Source organism: Haemaphysalis longicornis, unplaced genomic scaffold (assembly GCF_048455015.1).
Source record: "Haemaphysalis longicornis isolate Haplotype H1 unplaced genomic scaffold, Haemaphysalis longicornis Haplotype H1 scaffold_1, whole genome shotgun sequence".
Lineage (NCBI taxonomy): Eukaryota > Metazoa > Arthropoda > Arachnida > Ixodida > Ixodidae > Haemaphysalis > Haemaphysalis longicornis.
Window position 1 is genome coordinate 334,042,912 of NW_027526203.1, and position 20,662 is coordinate 334,063,573.

At 48.3% G+C, this 20,662-nt stretch overlaps 1 protein-coding gene and 1 long non-coding RNA gene across 3 annotated transcripts; one reads left to right on the plus strand and one right to left on the minus strand.

Annotated features, from left to right (window-relative positions):
• Nucleotides 1-2: 2 nt before the first annotated feature.
• LOC144152580 (uncharacterized) lies at nt 3-11,154 on the plus strand. 2 transcript variants are annotated; one of them, XR_013319189.1, is made up of 4 exons: nt 3-2,407; nt 3,749-3,841; nt 5,800-5,834; nt 10,929-11,154. It is a non-coding gene; the product is annotated as an uncharacterized LOC144152580 (long non-coding RNA). The 2 variants fall into 2 exon arrangements; XR_013319188.1 differs by lacking the exon at nt 5,800-5,834.
• Nucleotides 7,347-10,901, minus strand: LOC144175420 (neprilysin-like). The gene is made up of 2 exons (XM_077704502.1): nt 10,626-10,901; nt 7,347-8,904 (listed from the first exon to the last, which is right to left on the minus strand). Exons 1-2 carry the CDS (start codon nt 10,899-10,901, stop codon nt 7,369-7,371), a joined length of 1,812 nt encoding a protein of 603 aa, XP_077560628.1. The 3' UTR covers nt 7,347-7,368.
• Nucleotides 11,155-20,662: the final 9,508 nt, after the last annotated feature.

The window sequence follows — 20,662 nt, forward strand, 5'->3', positions numbered from 1 at the left end:
GTTCGGGGCTCTTTCATATGGGATGGCATAATATTGGACAGGTGGGTACACAATTCTTAGTATGTGACCATGTGGCGAAAACTCTGCTGTGTACTCTGGAGGCACGGCGCGTACTGTCGGAACTTGTGTGGTATGCTTCCATGCCCTTGCGTACTCGCAGGCACAGGAGTTGTGTTGCTTTTGGTAGCCGTGCTCGTATCGTGAATAATGCGCCACAGGGCGATGCATTTGTAGCATTTCGTGCACACCGATGGTACATCTGAAACATTGTGTACGTTCCATTTGCGCAGGATTTCACGTGTTCATGTTGTGCAGATAAATCATTACTCGGAATGATTTTTGTTTTATGCTTCATCAAACAACGTAGGGTTAGCCTGCTGGCTATCAAAACAGAAACCCGAGATTAGTCGGGACATGAAAAACACATGCGTTAAAGCCTGTGAATTGGCCTGTCTGGCCATAGACTGGGCATAACGTCAAAAGGGATGCTACAAAGGCGTTGCCCCAGTGCCTCTCTGACAGTCGGAGTGAGCTGCTGAAAGTGAGAACTTCTGTGCCCTCAAGTACGTAGAGATGCACATCGCTGTCAGCAGCTGGAGCCATGCCTCCAGAGTGTGCAGCAGTGGTTTTCACTGTACCTCTGCATTGTGTCCCCGCCTGTACATGTGGGTGGGTGGAGACAGGCTGTGTCAAAATGCTATTTTCACTTGTCTCCTCATATTTTATTTCCATTTTTTTTTCCTGCGAATATTTTGCACCACATTGTAGGTCTTTCTTTTTTTTACATTACTGGAAATGGCACCTAACTTCTAATGCACACCAGAATGTGCATGTCTTTCAACTTATTACAAGTTCAAATTAGTTTTGGGTGCCTTGGCTGTTTCAGGCATTTGGCAGGCAGCTACCGTGATTTTTAGCTGATTTATCTTTGTGATTGGCTATTGCCATGGAAAAGTGTGCCTGACCAATTTTCGCCTTGGCTTCCTGAACAAAAGGTAGGCTAATGTATGCCTTTTATTATAAACTTGCTGCATGCTGTTGGGACTATTGCAAGCATGTGCTGAGAGAGTCGGTCGCTTCTTTTGTGTGCCTGTCGACTGCCCGGAAATGTGCCCGGAGCACGTGTGGCAGCTGTCGCATTCAAATTTTCGAGGCACCATATGGGAATTGTGAAAGGAAAGAACATAGACATTTTTACATGTGGTATCAAGGTGCTGTCTTGGCATTGTAAAAGCTGCTAAGATAATGGATGTTTAGGACAATGAGGTTTTATATTATTCTTATTATGCTTGCTAGTATATACCCCGCCCAGCATTTCCAAGTTATAATTTAGCACTACTACAGCCTTGTGTAAAATACTTTTGCCTTCTCACCAGGTATAACCTAATGAGGTGCAACTGCAATACACCGGACATTCTTATGATAACATGTTGTCTAGCAACAAGCCATAATCTACAAGCAAAGGCACAGAGAATGTGGACACAGCTTCTGATAGTATAACTTTTTTTTTTTATGAACCCTCAGTAAAAGGAAGAGTGCACGTGAGACCTCAAAGTGACAATTTCAGCCAATTGCTTTGATAAAACAAGCGGTTGGTGCCAGTTAGACTAACGACAGATCATGATTACAGCATTACGATGGGCTGTGAGAAGCGTGTTTCTTGTAAACATGTTCCATTGCCAATGGCTGTTCAAGCCAGTCAAATCATTAACTTTGACCATTATTTGTAAATTTGAACTCTGGCTATGCCTATCGTATTTTCATGGTGTCACTGGTCGAAGTTGGTATTGACGGGTGTCTACTGTAGTGGCGCGAATAAGGGGTTATTTTAAACCTTTGTTGGGGATATACCATGCATGATGATTGCACTAGCCAACACATGGGCTGAAGGCAGTGCAACAGTGCTGATAATATTAACTTTATTCAACATTTGGTAGACATTTCACACAAAGTAAAAGTGACATTTTTATTGGCGGCAACTAAGTAACTAACAATAATGAGTAACATGCAATCCATTCACTGAGATTGGCAGTACTTGGGGGCTCATGTTTTGTTTGTTCCATGGTGAGGGCTGGGCACTTCAACGGAACGGGGTGAATGGTGGGTAGGTGTATTCTGCACAGTGGACAGGGAAGAAGGGTTGGGGTATTGGAGCAGTTCCATCTGCTCAGTGTTGTAGGTAGCACCATGCTCAGTGGTTGTGGTGCCAGTGTTGGCTTTGTGAAGAATTGGGAGCCTGTGTGGAATCAGGTTGATGGGCGAGGGCATTGATGTGCCGAGGCCGCTGCGCTTGCAGATGCATCGGATAACATTATGCAACCGGATCCGGAATTAAGGCATTCAATGAGGTAGAGGATCAGTGAGAGGGGTATGCAGTGAGGATCCGGAAATGAGGTAGAGAATGCAGGTGAGTCCTCTTTTTCAAAATTTAAACTTTGAGAACAACGAGTGCTCCGAGCTCACCAGTATGGTGGTGGTTGAGGACGATGAGGCTGCTGTGATGTGTCTGTGCAGACAAATTCTTGCTTGGAGCCAGGCTTTTATCCCATTATGTGAGAAAAAGGGGGAGCAGCTTTGGGTGAGCTAACAGGTTCAAGGGTGTCAGGTGTGTCAGTGCAGTTAGCATGTCTGTTAGATGGTGGGTAGCTTAGTGGAACACCACATTTGTCCTTGTGGTTTTCAGTCATTGACCATGCGGCAGAATGAGTGTAACAGGCTCATTTTGTTGCTTGATGCAGTCCTGTATTGGTGCAGGCTCACTAGTTAGAGAGTAATGAGTGTGGGTGCTTAGCAGAAGTGGGTAGTAGTGTCAACACAAAATGAGGAAAGTGATGCTGCTTCAGCCACAGGGTGGTAGGCCTGGCTTCCAGCAGACAGCACACGATAGTTTTGGCGATGGCCAGGCTGGCTGTGTAAGAAAGGTGAAGGCAGCCCGTGCAAGGCCCTTGGTCCTAGGGAAAATCTGTAAAAGTGAGGAGATCTCAGGCCAGCACAATGATGGCATCTGCATGTGCTCTGAATTAGAGGTAGCAGTTGAGCCACACCCAGTACATAGTTTGGTTTCAACAAACTGTAAGAAAAGGCTGTCTTAAAATTCACAGGTGTGCCTATGGAGTATCTGAGCAATAAGCGGCTACTATACGCAGGGTGCAGCAGTCTGTGAGATACAATGGAAGCCCACTTTTGTGATCAAAAGAAATTTCGCTGAGATCATCGTGAAGACAGAGGTGTTTGTATAGATAAATTTCAGTCAAATTGTTGGCCCAAATCAAAGGCACCAAAGGCTATCGGTGATGAAATGTTCATATTTAAAAGAGCCCTAGAGCAAAACCGCTTGATCTTCCCCCTTTTAGTGCGGCCTGCCGATTCATCTCGCGAACAAAAGAAATCGTATGAAAGGAGAAGTTGACGCACTGGCCTTGGTGGGAAACGGGGGCGCTGCTTATAGGCGAAGAAGGCGCCTTGTACTTGCTTGCACTGGCTCAAGCGAAGGTGGTATCCTTTCTACTCTGTGACACTTTTACCCTGCTGTCGTCTGGTCAACATGCATGCGACCTCGGTTTTTTTTCAGTCTGCTGTTAGGTTTACTATAGTCTGTAGATGAATTACACTGCATGCAATGCCTAAAAATTGTAGCGCACGTGCCACTTTGTAAGTCAATTGCCTCACAAAACCCGGAACTGTGCTACCATGAGCTACCATGTGTGTTTGGAAGGCGACTTCTTGTAAAGGTTATGATCATTCTCAGTGCAGAAAACTGCTGAAGCTGCCATGTCAAAGCATGCTACAAAAGTTTGTCGGATCTTCTACAGGAGAGACTGGCGTACCAAGCCTTATAAAGGTATGGTTCCAAGTGCAGAAACGAAGCTTGTGGTCAGAAAAAGAGCTGCAGTGCAGCCTCATCATTGACGAAATGCCAATACAGCAAAAAGTATTTTTATGACCGTCAAGTCAAAAAAATTTTCGGGCTGTCATATCGTCTGTGAACCTCGTGAACAGGTGATGCCACTGAATTAGCCAACAGGCTCCTTTGCTTTGTCCTGTGGGAGCTTTGCACAGCTTACGTTATCCCCGTTGGGTATTCTTTTACCAGGAACCTGAAACATGACCGACTCCATGACGTGGCGCTCAGTGGGCTGAAATAGCGTCACTAAATATAGGCTTTTAGAGTATCGGCACTCTTTTCTCTCATTGTTATGTGCCGCCAGGATTTTCATTGGTCGGTCGGCACCACGTAATATTTGTTTACATATGGGCGCAGCCATTTTGTTTCTGGGCGCCTGCTACGCGGACGATGGAGCGGCCGGTCACACTCTGCCCGTCACAACCGGCGGCGGTTTCGTTGGGAGAGATGGCAACACTGTAAGCCGGAAACAAAATGGCCCCCAGACGCTTCCGGGTGCACGAAGTGGCGGTACTCTTAAGCGTAGCTTATTTAGTGACGCTAGGCTGAAAGCTGAAGAGGTGGGATTCCTCATTATCCGAATTGTCACGGACAACCACCAGGCAAATGTCCAATGATAAAACACTGCAGCATGATGTGTCACACCCAGTACAAAAAAATGACCTGTTCCTTTCATTTGACCCAAACCACCTGATTAAGAACCTCGGAACGAATCTGCTAGAGAAAGATGTTTGATATGGAACGGAGAAAATTTGAGATTTTTTCTCAAGGCCCTCTTGAGATCACACAAAATTTGTTGGTGAAGCCAGTTTGACGCCTAAGCTAATCACATGTTGAGCCAACCAACCTGGATAAAATTAAAATGAGGGTGCCACTTTGATATTTTTGCCTGTCGTCATCATAACCCTGGAGTTCCTTCAGAAAAATCCCAACGCTCACGAGCGGGCCTCGGAAATTAGTGATTGTGGTTCGGCCACCACATTCATGAAAATTGTGGGTATGTGATAAGACCTCCATGACATATCTGGCATGCTACCCTTCCCGGGAGCCCCACTCCCGCAAAGTCCTCTGCTTGTGAAGCCTTGGGATGATGTAAATTTAACCTATAAATGATGTGCAGCTGGATCTATTTACGTAGTATATCATTACCATTACTCAATGGCAACCTGCATGTCGCGGAAATAAAATTGCCGCGACGCGTAAATTCCGTTATAAATAAGGCCAATAGCGAAATCCCATCAAATGTGGGGTCAGATGTGAAAAACCGTATGTCTCTACTCCATGTAAATAAGTAACTGCAGCCTGTTTAGCAAGGCGTCTCAAGTGAACTGAAGCATAACAAAGCGCACTAATACTACAAATGATGGCTGATTGTGTGGCCTCTTTCCGAGTCGCCGCCGCCGCGTCGCCGATAGTGCGCGCCACAGGCGACGCGGCGCAGGGCAACAGCATGCGGGCCGCGCGCGGTGTGATCTCGGGGGCCGTGGCCGCACCAAAGGGGGGAGATCGAGCGGCCAGTGCCTGGAGCATGCCATGAACAGAAACCGTATGGTTCATTTAAAAGACTGCTTTGCAACGATGGTAAGAACACCAATTTTATTGCAAACTTTAAACAAATGGTGGAGATATTAAAGAACACACATGAAGCAGTGGCGACTCCCCAGCCACTTTCTCGCGATTTCTTAGTGACGTCGCAGAATGTTTGTGCAAATGGCGGTCGCCGACCTAAGCCACTGCCAAGAGGCATGCCTGAGCTACTGTAGTGAAGCTTCTAGTTCCGTTGATTGAATGCTAACGTGTAGTTAACACTGATAACTGTTGTTAGTATAGGCCCATATTACGTCACTGTAGCGTGAAATTTGGAAGTTTTTCGATATTTGTTGTGTATTTTTCAGTTCAAAAGCATCTCTCGGGGCTGGAATGGAGCTGAGTGAGTTACCCAAGTCTAGTTATTTCCAACTGAACGAACACGTATGTTGTTTTCATGGCCCGTTTGACATTAAAAGAAGTATGAATAATCAACCTCCATACTTCTCTAGATTACATTTTACACGCGTGACATAGTGTATCTGTAAAAAACATTGGAACCCGCGAACATAAAGTGTGGCAGGCGGAGGCTGTATTCACTATACTATTTCCCCCTGATCATGGCTATGATAGGCTAGCTTTCACTTTAAATCAATGGCGTTGCGAATTCCAATTGACCTGTGTAAGTTGCCTAACTACTACTGCTTATTTTTCGATTTACATTGTTCGTTGAAGCTAACTATGGTTCCTTCCTTGCCCCTTCCTTGCTTTTTCTCTGCCAGTACTCTAATTGCTTTTTGCTAATATGGACTGCAATGAAGTTAATACTTCCCTCATCGGTAAAACCGGCCCAGTTCTTCAGGAAGGTGGTATTTCCATTTCGGGCTGTGTGGGTACGTTACGATTCCATTACCAAGTTCTCAATTGTTTGCTTGTTTTTGACAGGAACACGCCTCATCCTGTACCGAGTATTTGCACATGGATCCTTGTCTTCAAGCAGCCAGCTTGGCCTCAAAAAGTCACGCGCAGTCCCTTTAATGTTACCATACAATTTTTTTTATTGTATGGCATTTTTGTTTCCAGCCTTTCCGCCCAAATAAGCACCTCCGCTTCCTTCATGTTCTTTTTGACGACCATTGATAGCCTGTTTTCCCCACTAATTTTGTTTTTCGTCATTGGCTTTCGCGCCCTCATGCTTTTAAGGTACTGCTACCTGTGCACTTCCGTCGCCCATTTCTTCTCACTTAAGTTCCTAAGCACCTCCTCAAACTGTATTTTAATTTGTGCCTCCTTGGCTTCAAAAGAAGCCCAGCCCGTATCTCCCTGTATTGCCTCACTTGTTGCCTTGCCATGAGCTCCTAGTTCTAATCGTCGACTACCTTCTGGTTCGCTCCTAGCCCTGACAGGATGTCTGACTTTGAGCATAATGCGGCATTCAAAAATGTGAGCGCCAGCACCATTACACCTTTCAAATGCCTCCTACTACCTCGTACTTATCGTACCCCCAAAGTGCTCTATGTTTCACTATTGTTACGTTTCGCCTTCCTTTCGTAGGAAGTACTTTCCTTTTTTTAGCCAGATTTCCCAGCGGTTACAACACTACTTAACTGTTGGTACAACTTCCTGCGGTACTAGCTTCATCATTTAATGCCACGACCACTGATTTCTGAGGTTTAAAATTTAGGACCACATATGTTCTTCACCACAGGTGTCAGACAATTTCTGTAAGTTTTCCACATTACTGCTAGTAACACCATGTGTCAGTCCCGGCATCCAAAACAATAATGGCTGCATCGTTTTGAGGGCGAGAATGTCTGTCCCGAAGACTTTCACAAATGTCTTTGTTAGCTAGCAAAGGCAATCTATATACAACTCCTGTCTTACGCGTCAAATCAGAAAGCCGCACATGTTGCGGCCTGGCTCTACCCTATTGCGCCCTAGTTGAGCCCAGTCAGGAGGCACTTCCTGGTTGGATTCATGAAGGCTTTGGGTCTACAGCCGAAAGCATTGGCGAACTGTGGCATGTTGCGCAAAGGGCCGTTGACGCGGAACCAAGCGGGGCTTCTCAGTCCGTTGGCGGTGTTCCAGCGCGCCAGCCTGGGCGAGATGTTCTCGCATAGGCTGGCTGCGTAGTGCACGAAAAAGAGCCGCGGGGCGTTAAGCACGTCAACCTTGTTGGCACCCATGCTCAGCGTGATGCCTGTCTTGCGCAAGTAGAACTGGAAGGCCTCGTAAGCCAGCGGCACGGCAAGACCGTCCCACAGATCTTGCAGCGGCCAGCTCCCGTTGCCAGGGCTGGATGTCTTGCGCAGCCACGACATGCGGTCGTAGTCTCGCGTGAGGCAGCTGCGGGTGGTGGCAAAGCTGCGCACGAACTTTCGCTGGTGCCTACGGCCCTGATCGTACGCGACCGTCCACGAGTGCAGCACGTTGAAGAGGCGGCCGTAGATGCGGGGTCCGATCCTCGCGATCTGCAAGGCACCGGTGGCCGTGTCGTTGTAGACGTTCAGACTGAATGTGGCCGGGGGTATTTCGAGCCTCCGGTATGGGTAAGGCAGCCGAGGATTGCTACTTAGGAATCCGCCCCGCCAAAGCCACGGAAGCCAGCGTCGCGATGAATTTGTGAGCCACTGGTGCATCCTTGTAGACGCGGTCGTAGCGCTGTTCGGGTAGGCCTCAAGCACGTACCACCTTCGAATTGAATCGTTGAGGAGCATGGCGGGAAATAGCGGCTCCCATGAAATCGCGTCCAGTCCCGTCACCAGACTGCCTCGAAGGTCATTGTTAAATGCGCTAATCCTGAGGACGTGATCACGAAATATGTCGCGCAGTTGAGACAAAAGCCACAGGATAAACGGCCGACCACCTAGGACGCTTTCTGAGAATCCCCTAGATAAGAACAAAGGTACGTTGGGCTCAAAACGGTTTAAAATTCGGAGGCAAACTTTCGTCTGGCGAATTGGGCGTTGTAGTTCAGGAAAGCGCGCGTAACCGACGGACCCAAAGCTGTCTCTGACACGGCTGTCAGAGCTGAGTGGCAGCAGGAGGACTGCAATGCGAAACAGCATGTAGTGAATAAGCTCTCTGGGTGACGGCAGGGCGTCTTCAACGGCCAGACCAAAGACGTACTCGGGAGCGCCAAGGATCACGGGGGTAGACCTGTCGATGTCCTCGTCTCCAAAGGACGCACGCAGGAGGGGCAGCCATTCAATCCTTTGCATGACGGGCAGCTGAGACACCTGTAGTACTGGGCACCTGTCCAGGTTGTCATCGTCCCGACGACGAAAGAAGAGAGCCAATCGTTGCTCCAGGATGTATACGTCAGTTTTAAAGCTTCTTCGGAAGTAAGTCAGCAACGGCTCAAAGTGTTGCCTCGCAGAATGTCCTTCCTGTATACTTTGCTTCGAGCGAACAAGAACTGTCCTCGGCTGCTGGATAACAAGCAGGGTACCGTTTCCTGAGGCCGCTTCAACCTAGAGGGAACAATTCGAGCGCGGCGCGTTAGAGTCGTTTCTCAGAACCTTTACTGAAAAAATAATTTGTATGTCGATTTAGCAATGACTTTATCTGAATTTTTGAGGCTTTTGCGAGGGCATGACTCAACGTTTTTAGCTTTGCTATGTTTAATTGGGAGCACATGTGACGCTCTACACACTATACACCCCTAAAAATGCTTAGCGGGAGGTCGGCTGCACACAGATTCGCTGCGACTGTCGGCAAATGAAAGGGGAATTTGATTTGATTGATTCAAGAGTTTAACGCACCGAGGTTACAACTGGGCTATGAGGCGCGCCGTAGTGGAGGGCTCTGGATTAATTTTGACCGCCTGGGCATCTTTGACGTGCGCCGAAATCTCGACACAAGGGCGTTTTCGCTATTCGCTTCCATTAGAAAAGCAGCCACCGCGGCGAACCCGCGACCTATCAGGGTTTAGCAGAAAATGGGGAGTTTGTCAACAACAACGAACAGTACGACGTCTTCACCCCTATGGAAGGAGCAGCCAAAGGAATATGTATAGTGACTGCAACAATCGCTATTCACGGTACCTATCCAGCCGTACGTGGCGATGTATTTAAGGCGGGAGCCTTAATTACATCCATTGAGCGAAAAAAAAAAACGGCCCATTGAGCGAAAAAAAAAAAACGGCGTCCGTCGTCCGCAACAGAAAAGAAATCCAGCATGCCCATCCACTCCGTGAAAAAGGGTGACCAACGAAGGTGGGCACAACTCAAGGAGTGCAGGAAATAAAACATGTTTGTTTGTAATTTGCAACTGCAAGCAAACTTCCTAGCTAGTTAGCTGAATTAAATTTGGAAGGACTAGAATTCTATTCGGCCTGCACAAACATAAGGAGCTGTCAGTTTCCCTCTCGTGTGGTATAGTCATCTTACTATCTGAGTAACAGACCAATTAACCCAAACCATGCGTGCACTCGACCACGCGGAGGATGCATCGGCCATGAGACGTTTACGTTGAACTCTAGTCTCTAACCAGCAAACAGGCATGACTTTGGTGAGCGCGTTATGCCTGCGCCTGCACGCTCCACCTATCACTAAATAAGCTACGCTAAGCTAAAATAAGCTGCGCTAAGCTAAGCTAAATAAGCTAACCTAAGCCTTTATTTAGTGACGCTAGCTCCACCCACCCTCCGCTCTGCACGCAACCGGTGATGTACGCGTGCTATGACGGTTTACGCAGCCAAGCCGTTAGCCAGCTGGATACGGCAGAAGAGTTCTTTTAATGGCATGCATGCCGGCCAAATATCAACCACGCAGGTTTTCCTATTGACATAGCCTATTCTATAGAGTGTATATGGATTTTACGATATCTGAACTGGGCTGTAAGAACAACGCTGTATCAAGAAAATGCGCTAAGAGGTGTTGGAAAAAAGGGTTGTTACTTGGGTTGCAATCGATGAATGATTCGCGTTAGCCATTTATGACGCTGTGCTCACTCAGCATGCATCAACCATTTGGGCATTACAAGCATCGATCATGTCTTTTTCATCACCATCGGGAGCAGTAGCCTATATTCCTTATACACAGGCAAGTTTTGGAAATGAGGTGAGGTTTTCGCTGAGCCCAATAGTTTAGCACAAAAGCGCTTATGCGTTTTTGTTTGTTTGTTTTCGCCTGCTGCTTGCGTACAGACATGTTTGCAGTAGTATCAGCGCTATTCCTGGCGAAACGCTCACCCTTGTAAGCCGGAAGACGACGTCGATGCCCAGGTCTCTCTGCAGGTTTCCCAGCACCCGCGAGAGCTGCGCGGCGTCCATCTTGCTGCCACTAGTTGTGTTCCAGCCGGACAGGCCGAGAGACTTCTGAAACAGTGCCATGAGCTCGTAGTACAGGCGCTCGCTGGGCGCCAGGCACTCGTTGAACAAGCGACGCAGGTTGTCCAAGCCCATGCGCTCGTCGCTGATAGCTGTGACGAGCGTGTTGGCGTATGTCTCCTTCATGATGTCGTCCATTGAGACGCCTTCCTGGCCTTGCTGCAGTGGGTGCGCCTGGGCCCAGTTACGGCATACGTGCTCGTAGAAGTCGTTGCACGGATCCACGGTGCCGTTCAGCTGGCGCAGAAGCAGCCGCGACTGTTCCAGGCAGGCGGCTGAAGCGCACGGGCCCCACGGAACGGCGACGTCGACAGGCGTGTCGCCATAGTGCGCCACGGTCGCCTCGCCGCGAGCCACGCTGGCACGGGCCGTCGGAGACCACAGGGCGAGAAGAAGCGACGGAGCGTCTGGCATCGCTGCCCACACGAAAGTGGTGATCACTACCGAGCCGAGCAGGAAGGCAAACAGGAAAATGGCCGACTCCCAGCATACAGCCGCCCAGTTGCACCGCTGTTTGCGCACCCGAATGTCCGCGGCTGGAGCTGTGCTGGTTGCGGCTACCTCGGCCGCCACGTTCTCCTGGGCCGGCTGCGATGACGTCTCGCTCGCTGACTTGTCCGCGCTGCTAACCTCTTCCTCGCTCACGGGGCTCTGCCGCTGAGCCTGCTCTGCGGTGTCCTCATTGGCACTTATGCTTACGGGGCTCTGCGGCTGAGCCTGCTCTGCGGTGTCCTCGTTGGAACTCATGCTTTCTGGGCTCCTATCGCGAATTCAGAGGCAGGTTGCGACCGCACCACTGCTGTGAGGTGATGATGACGATGATGATAGTGCCGCAGTAGAAGGCATAAGCCAAGTCAGGGAATCGGGCAAGAAGCAGGTCGTTTGAGCGCGCAAGAAACAGCTTGGGTGGACTTGCTGCTTTCCTCTCCGTGATGCGCCGCTTGCGGTCCGTTTTCGGGGTCGTTTCTCGTCGCCACCTTTCGTAAAGGCTCGGGGACGAATTAAGAAACTGGCGCTTATAAACACTTGTTGCGTTCTCTTTGCGTGTAGTTGTACAGGTGTAAATACAAAAGCATGAGTAGACGTTCTCACTAGCACTTGAGTAGCAGTCGACGGGTTTCGTCTTATGTGCGCAGCTAGCTTAGCCGTTCTCCGTTAAATGTGGCGTGTGCATTAAAAATGGGGCGTACGCCCGCTATGCTCAACAGTTAATTACAAATTTCATGTTTAAAAGGAGTGGTTGCTAGTCAGTGGCGTAACTAGATGGGACGGCACCCATGCAAATATATTTTCGCGGTAATTATCAATATTATATTATCATCACTATTAACAGCTGTTGTAGAAGCCCTAAGTTCGGTGTTGCAGGAAAAAATGCAAAGAAAATGCCGATCGCTCGTGAGCGCGTGCCTCGCGGCGACCGCAGAGTCCCGGCTCGCGCAGTAAACAAAAAAATTCCAGCGCTGTCGTCAAGCGCTACCGTGCATGTAATGCTTGGTATGAGGAACACGAGGATATCGATACATATGACGATGACTACTACAAGCACAGTGCAAAGTAACGACAGAACATGTAAATAAACAATTTCGAACTTTTACAAATGCCTGGTGATGTGTCCATCAGTGCTCACGTAGAAAGAAATCTTGCAACTTCGCTATGGTTCAAGCGTTGCGCGACTTAGTGCAAGCTTCGCCAGCCGAGCTGGTGGAAGTCTACAATGCTGAGGATGACTTTGCAACCACCACTCGCCCCGAAGAAGACGACGACTTCTTCGAAGCATATGATGACGATTACTAACACCGCAATTGTGCAAATAAACAACTATACTAAAACTTTACTATGAGTGCGACAATGGTCACCTACAACAGCTTCGCCATTCATGTCTTGCGCCTGAGTGCAAGCTTTCGTGAATTTTTAATATTAATGTAAGTGCAAAAAAAAAAAGACCACCTGACTGTTTTCGGAAAGCGAATTCTGAGCGATTTCGTGATTGATTGTTCACTACAGTGGACTATAGCCATCTTAGCGAGAGAGAGCGAACGATCTTTAATGAAAACTGGCTATGTTATAGCCGTCTGAGCGCATCCGTGCATCGCTGTTGTATAGTCGTCTTAGCACGTCGATGTATCGTACCCAAGGGGAGGTTGTATAAATTATACAACCTCCTTGATCGTACCCAAGGAGGTTGTATAAAACTTCTGGAGTGGAGATGGCGCTCGAAAACTGACGCTAGACGCCGACGGCCGCCATATTGCCGTGGGCAGAAAACTCGTTCCTTCGTAGGAGACACATTGCACCCGTCGCATCATGTACTTGTTTTTGCGGCGGGTTACGTTATATTTTTGCTTCCGTTCTTTTTTGTTTTGCAAGTTGATTCTCTCATGCGGCTAGCTTCAAGCGCACCGAGCTTTTCTTGCGCGCTTTCATTTCGACGCATGTGGTTTCGGTCATGCTCCCCTCTTCGTGTTTCTAGTTAAGCGCTACGCACGTCTCTTGTGCGTGCGCCGGTGGCCGCACACATCTGCTAATTATTTACATTCTTGGGCGCAAACAACTAAAATAAACAGAAGACACAATGACATTTTTTTTTTCTTCTGCCTATGTGTCGTTCCTCCAAGTTCTCTCTTGCCAAAGAGCAGAACTCGTGTTCGTTCGATCGTCGTACGCGGATGGATGCTCCAAAGGTGTAGAAAGCAGAAATGGTCTGCTCGTGCGTCGCATTCAGCTGCGCTAATCGCGCGGCGAAGACGTCGGGTATCACCTTTCATCTGTAAGTATGAGGGTCTCTGTTTGTTTTGGGTCTCGAGGTCATTACTATTATTATAACGTTATAAGTGCACACTTCCCCGCCGTTTGTGCGTGATGTAAAGGGAAAATTCGACGTAGAACCTGCCGTCCGCTTAGTGAGCATACCGTACGTGCTTGTTTACGCAGATATGCGAATGTTTTCGCTCGTAGTTGGGGTGGTCCTGCTTTACTGCGCGAAATCACGTGTTTGTAAATATGTGGGTCGGAAATTGTTTTTCCGCTCTAATTTAAATGCAGAGTATTGCTCAGACAGTTACCGTCAAAAATCAAGGCACTTTTGTTTAATATATTTCATTTACATCCGGCCCTACGTGAATACTCTGACGTTTCTCGTCAGCGCTCTTTCGTAAAAGTCTTTGATGCACTGCAATGCTATCCCGCGTTCTTCGTCCGCGTTATTTTCTTATCAATAGCACGCTGCTCGCGTACGAACGTGCGCGGTCAACGAGGTTGTGAATGTGATTGAGTAACCTCCTGCGCGTAGTTTTCTTATCAATAGCACGCTACTATCGTGCGAACGTGCGCGGTTAATGTAGTCGTGCATTCAAAATAAAGAAAGTCAATGTGAGTGGCACATGTACGTCTGATGGTCATGCTTTCTGTAAAGTGCACACGAAATAAAAAAAAAAACCTGCTTTAATGAGCTTCAGTGTATGCCTAATCCATTTTGCAAAATACGATTGAAAAGCTGAAAATAGACCCGCCGTGGTGGCTCAGTGGCTAAAGCGGGGGACACATGGGCGGAGAGGGACGCGTCTTTGCACGCGATTCCCCGTTCCGGTAGCCGGAACCAACGTTTTTAGATTAGGTAATCTAAAAACGTTGGCCGGAACGGCCCCGCCTGGCACCCAAAACCGGCTCTCCGCATGCGTCAAACCTGCTATACTCGGGAACAAGTTAAGAACGGCACCAGCTCATGTACGGTATCACTCCGCCTAAGCGACAGGCCCGGATGTCAACGGGCGCGCGCGTTTTGAAAGGAGACTGCCACGAATGCGTGATAGCGTCTGCCTTTTCTCACGTAGTTTGTTTGCCGTCGCTGCAGTAGTTTATAAGCATATTAGGTCCAAAAAGATACAAAAACGGCTCGTGCCATGTTTAAAATATTCCCAGTAACGCGCTACTTGTGCTGCGCGGAGTGACATCCGGCTGCGGTGATGAGGCACAGCGGCAACTTCGGTGCCGTTCTTAAGTTGTAACCGAGTATAGATATTTTCCACCGCTGCCACGCGTCAAACTGGCCGGGGGCGGCAGCCAATAACAGCACGAGGCGCGGAAGCGTCATTCATGACGTTTCGCGCGGGTTTCAAAGTGGAGCCTCCGCGAGGTGGCTTTCTCCTGCGCCGCAGCCACGAGCAGATCAAGGGCGGCCCGCATCGCCGAAAACGATCTGCTGATATCTCTGGTACGAGCAGAACCGAATATGTGGGATCAAAAAACGACTGCGTATCGTTTTCGCTTGCCTTGTAACTGCAAAAGACCACGCTGCATAAAGTAAAATTAAGAGCAACATCTCTGAGAAGTGTCGGTATTGCAGTGTTTTTTTTCTCCGTGTAATCAGCGAAGGCTTCCTTTATCGTGGTTTATTCGGTGGTTTTATTAAAGTTCATGTGAAAAGAACAACAATCGAAACCATATTCTTGCCACAGAATGAGAAAAGCATTTGCAGAAATCCACATAATTGTCAATAATGCGTAGCATTCTTACGCCGCTAGTATTCATTGAGTTTTTTAGAGACAGATTTGGCTATGAATAGCCTAGTACGTTGGGGTATGTTATTTTGATTTTTTATTTTGTTTCTTTTCGCCGATTATCTAAATTAAACGATTATATTGATTAAGCACTTGACCAATAGTGTGTTTTTCCGCAGATGACAGGCGTAGTGCTGGTTTCGTCTGTTTGCGCGATTATTTATTCGTGTTTTCGCTCTTTTCCGGGCTTTTTTAGTTGAGTCTTCGTTTTTCAGAGGACATGTATAAGATGCATTTTTTAAATTTCGTCTTCATTTTTGCGAAATGGTTGTATTGTGTATTTTGGGGGGGATATTGTGTTTTACCATTTACCTTCATTACGCTATTACAACGATTAAATGCGTTACTTCCGCCAGTATGTTGTGGAACTGCAGGGCGTTACATGACTGGCTCGTCTCCGCAATTTTTTTTTCGTAATTTCAACGTTCTTTTGTCGGCTTTTTTAAGTTACGTCTTCGTTTTCGAGCAGATGTAAGACATATTTTTAGTAAGTTCACTGTTGTGATTATTTATTTTTTCTATTTTTGTAGTACATTTTAGTTTCTCAAAACTCCGCTTGACCAATTATATCCATTTACGCTATTAATGAATATAATTGGCCCCAATTACTTAAAGCAACAATCTCCTACGAGAGGAAATCACGAGCATCGCGGGGCACCCAGGAGAACTCCGTCAAGCGTCAATGCGGCCCTTGTGCGGGCTGCCAAAGGCTGCATGCACGCACGACGGAACGGGGCGGAGCTGAGCGGCCCGACGCGTCGACGGCACCCGCGCACCATGTGTCTCCAATTCCACCAAACGGCGGCTGGGAGCGGTTTCCGGAACGTTTACCGGCGCCGCAAACCGGCTGCAAAGAAGGACATGTGTCCGGCCCTTAAGGCATTGTGCTGCTCATCCCTAGAACGCGAGTTCGATTCCAGGCCGCGGCGGCGGCTTTTCTAATGAAGGCAAAAAGCGAAAACGCTTGTGGGTACGAGATTTCGGCGCACGTTAAAGATCCCCAGGTGGTCAAAATTAATCCGGAGCCCTCCGCTGCGGCGCGCCTTATCGCACAATCAATCAATCAATCAATCAAACAATCAATCAATCAATAAAAAGCTCGTGAATTAATTTGGTCTTCTTCGGCAAGGGCAAAACTGAGCATGTTGTTTAAACCAGAAAACGTACATGTGCAGTACATATAAAGATTGCAATATCCTGATGCATATGATTCCTTGCAGTACTGCCTAAAAACCATTCGAACCGCTAAACTATGTCTACAGAGCTTGCTTGGGTGTGATAGCTTCGTTATTATTCATTAATCATTAATGAATAAGCATGCATTAAGCCCAGCAATGCCGCTAAAAGAAACTGAGCGTCGAATAATCGCGCTATCGCGTGTCCTGCACTTTCAGCGTGAAATCACGGCCAATAGTTACCTTATAACGCGGCATCTCTTGGCGTGCAACATGAGGTAATTTTAATGTTAAGGGGGGCGGCCTATAGCCTTAGATATACAGAATAAATGTATATTGAAATAAAAGCAGGGGTGGTGTCTTTAGCCAAGTACTACGCGTTTTCCCGCGGCGACAGCTCTGTTCACCACCGTAAGATATACAAACGCGAACTCGCTGCTTGAACCATATCTTACGTCAATACCTTCCGCGTAAGGCAAAATTCAGGCTGCCCTCAAATATCGTAATCGATAAACCAGCTTACCCATCGTTTTCACCCTTGTAAAGCCAAAAAACGACCGCACTTCAACGTCCCTGCAGGCTCAGCGCCTTTTCAGCCCACGGCAATATGGCCGCCGACCGGTTCCGCCGGCTTCACCTCCCCGCGTTGCCCGCTATGGGCGGCCTCCACTGCAGAAGTTTTATACAACCTCCTTGATCGTACCATACACCGAAAGTCCACAAGGTTAGAAAAAAACTGAAAGAAATTTATCTTGCCGGTCACCTGTTGTCGTCTCCATTGGCACGAAATAGGTGAAACTTATAAATTACGTACAACCGCACAGAAGAAAACGACCATGTAGGCATGTAAACAGCTCTTATCGTTTTTCCGTTCATTACCATGAAATGTATTGCTCAAAAGTATTTATTATATTGCGTACTTCAAATCTGCCTACTACGCCCCCATTTTTTATCAGTGCTAATGATGCGTTCGAAAACTCGTTCCGGCATTCCCTGTTTTCTACTGGTCCGATAGTATTGCCTCTTGTTAAGAAAAACACGTTTATTTTTGTTTGAAACGCTTCATTGAAATCATTTGGTCATTGTTAACCAAATGATTTAAATGAAGGGCACTCCGTCAAGGCTAGACCAGATATTTTCTTGTTTTCGAAGAAGCAAAGTGTTTCATAATTTGATAAAACTTTGTTTTTTCAGTTTCTTCTTTTTCCACTCTCAGCAGAGCAAGATCAGAGTCTTGCCTTCCTCCGAGAGACGGCTGCCTAGGTTATTTTTAGGCCAGCGGGCATATTATCGCAAATCAAAAAGGAAAGCCTGTTCTGGATCATTGTGGCCCACCAATATGAAAGTGTCAATTTTAGCTTGCTGAAGAACCTCTCACAGCCACCGACAGATATATGATTAACATTATCTGAATGGGGACGCGAAGTTTGGGAAATACGCTAACAGTTCCATACTGTACGACAAATTTTGGAAGTTCTTCAGGTCTCGACGCTGGCTGGCCAACCCGACGTAGAAGCAGCAATCGCCAATCTAAAATATCTGCATAGAGGTCGTGCGCGTCAACATCGGAACGGTAAAACTCGCCATAAGTATAGAAAACCAACCGCGAGCTCAGTAGCGGAACGCCTTCCACAGGGAATTCGCGGCGGGTATTTTTTGATGAAATATGACCATAAAGCTTTCGTGAGTAAATAAACGAGGGAAGAAGAAGGCAGCAGAGGTGGCTTCACATCGCTCTGTAGGAAAATGTCGCACACCGCGGAAATACTTCCCCTACGCAAAGAGAATCGAGTTTACATCGTCAGAACAGGTAACGGACGCATGCCCGCTACCAGTCTCCCTATCATCTGTCGATTTTCTCGACGTCGCGGAAGTCCACGATCATCGAGCAGTGGGTAGGCCTAGCTTGCCCGGCGTGGGTTCGGCGGGGCCGTCTCCGCCTCCGCTGCGAACTCTTACGACGGCGACCCCACCAACTTCGGATGCTCCGGTGCCACCCGGACAAGGCTACGATGCTGTCAGCACGACACCAACATCCGAGGCACGTCAATCGGTGAGCGAATCGGTTTCCGAGCCTACCGTGCCAATGGACATTCAACCCGTGGTTCGGGATGAAACACAAGCTGCATCGCACCTCCAAATGACCAACCCGACTACGTCAGTGAACAAGACGCAAGACTTGTCTTCTGGGACATCCGCTTCACCATCAACGTCCACAACCAATCGCGTTGGCCATAAGCGGCCCACAGGAAACCCCGAAAAGAAAATATTCCCTCGTGATTCTCAAGGGAAGCGTTCTTGTCTGACTATGGACCACCCAGTCGATTTTACACCTGGATCAGTCCGGTACAAGGCCACAGTTAAGGCTTTAACACCTAAAAGCCTTGCAATCATCCCGAACCGAATCTTAGAAGCGAACTTCGACTCCTGCCTCAGCACCAAATGATTTCGCGGCTTCGCTGTTCGCCCGAAGTCAAACACGATTGCTGTGTGGCTCCCGACATTGAGTGCAGTAGATCGCCTGCAGGCAAATGCTCAAGTTCAAAACGATCACACCCGAAGATGTGGTTCCCGTGCAAGTGTACCTAGTTGAAGGGTCTGACTTGCAACGCTACGTTGTGTACGGTGTGGACTGCAACGAAGACCAGGCGGTGCTCCAGCGTGAGCTTTACTGCCCTACACATCGTATCATAGCAGCGCGCTACATGGGAAAAAAGGGCTCCTGCCTCGTAACGCTGCAAGGACCTCCTACACCCCTCGCCTGCTTGTACTACTGCGGGTGCATTTTGCGACCGCAACTCTACAAGCCTAGTGTTGTGTACTGTTACAAATGCTTTCGACCTGGCCACATGCACAAGTCTTGCCCTTCCTCAAGTCAGGATGAGGAAATGGCTGAGAGCAAGGTGTCTTACGAGTGTGGCCTTTGCAAAAGTAACGATCACCACATCACATCGCCTACGTGCCCGACCAAGCGGAAGGCTACCGAAACATTACGCCGCCGTCAAAACCACAGGCTCCAAGCAGTCAAAATGAACACATTTGCCGTACCGACAGCCAACCGTTTTTCAGTTCTTCAGTGGGATGAAGAAGACTGGCCAGACCTCCCTGATTTGTGTTCTGCACCTGAACAACCAGTATTGTACAGTGATGCTGCGCGCCGAGGGGGTCGTCGCCGCCAAAAGAATTTCGTGCAGCATACACCTATGCCAGAACCCGATGATGTCGACACGGCGGTAGTTAATTTGATGAGCAAATTGCTCAACTCTTAGCAGAAGTCACTAAACTCCGGAGGCACCGAGAGTTACTTTTACGCCGGAAGCGACCTGACCAACGCGCAGACCTGTCCTCAACACCCAAACCAATTGACGATGCGCCAGCCGCCGCCCTTTTTCGGATCGCAAAACTCGTCCGCGATTCCCGACAAATTACGCGATTCCCGGCAGTTCCTTACAGCGAAGGCACGCCGATACGAAAAAGACCTATCGCGTCGCCAATGGTATACTTGGTGTGAAGGGTTTTCCTCGAAGACCTCGAATGCCTCTCTATGGCGAACATTCCGGGCGATGGAACGTGGACGACGCCCTCCGGATCCGGCTGCCCATGCTTGCTTTGCGGCTAGGCTAGGTCCCGAAGATTTTGCTAAGAAAGCGGCCAGAGCGTTTTTTCCGTTCTATGATGCGACACCTGTCCGAAATCTATTGCCTTCCCCTCGATTCCTCCCTGCACATGCGGACAAGCCTCCATTGTCTTCTGACATCGAAGGTATTGGTACGGCTTTTACGATGGCAGAATTGCTTGCGGCAATAGACTGTTCTAAGCGGAAAACTGCGCCTGGTCCGGACTCTATTCCTTACGAAGCCTTCAAGAATTTGAACAATGATGTGCTCGCTCAGCTCCTCGATTCCATGAACGAGGTATGGCTTAGTGTAGTCGTCGTCCCTGGCAGCTGGAAAGCAGCGCACGTCCCCATACCAAAAGCTGGCAAGCCAGCGATGGTGCTAGAAAATCTGCGGCCAATATCACTTACGGCGACGGTTTGCAAGCTTGCAGAGGAAATGCTAGCCACTCGCTTGTCGTGGTGGCTTGAACAGCATGGGTATTACCACCCCGCGCAAATCGGCTTTCGCCCATCACTTGGCACGGAGGACGGGCTTAGCGTTTTGGCAAC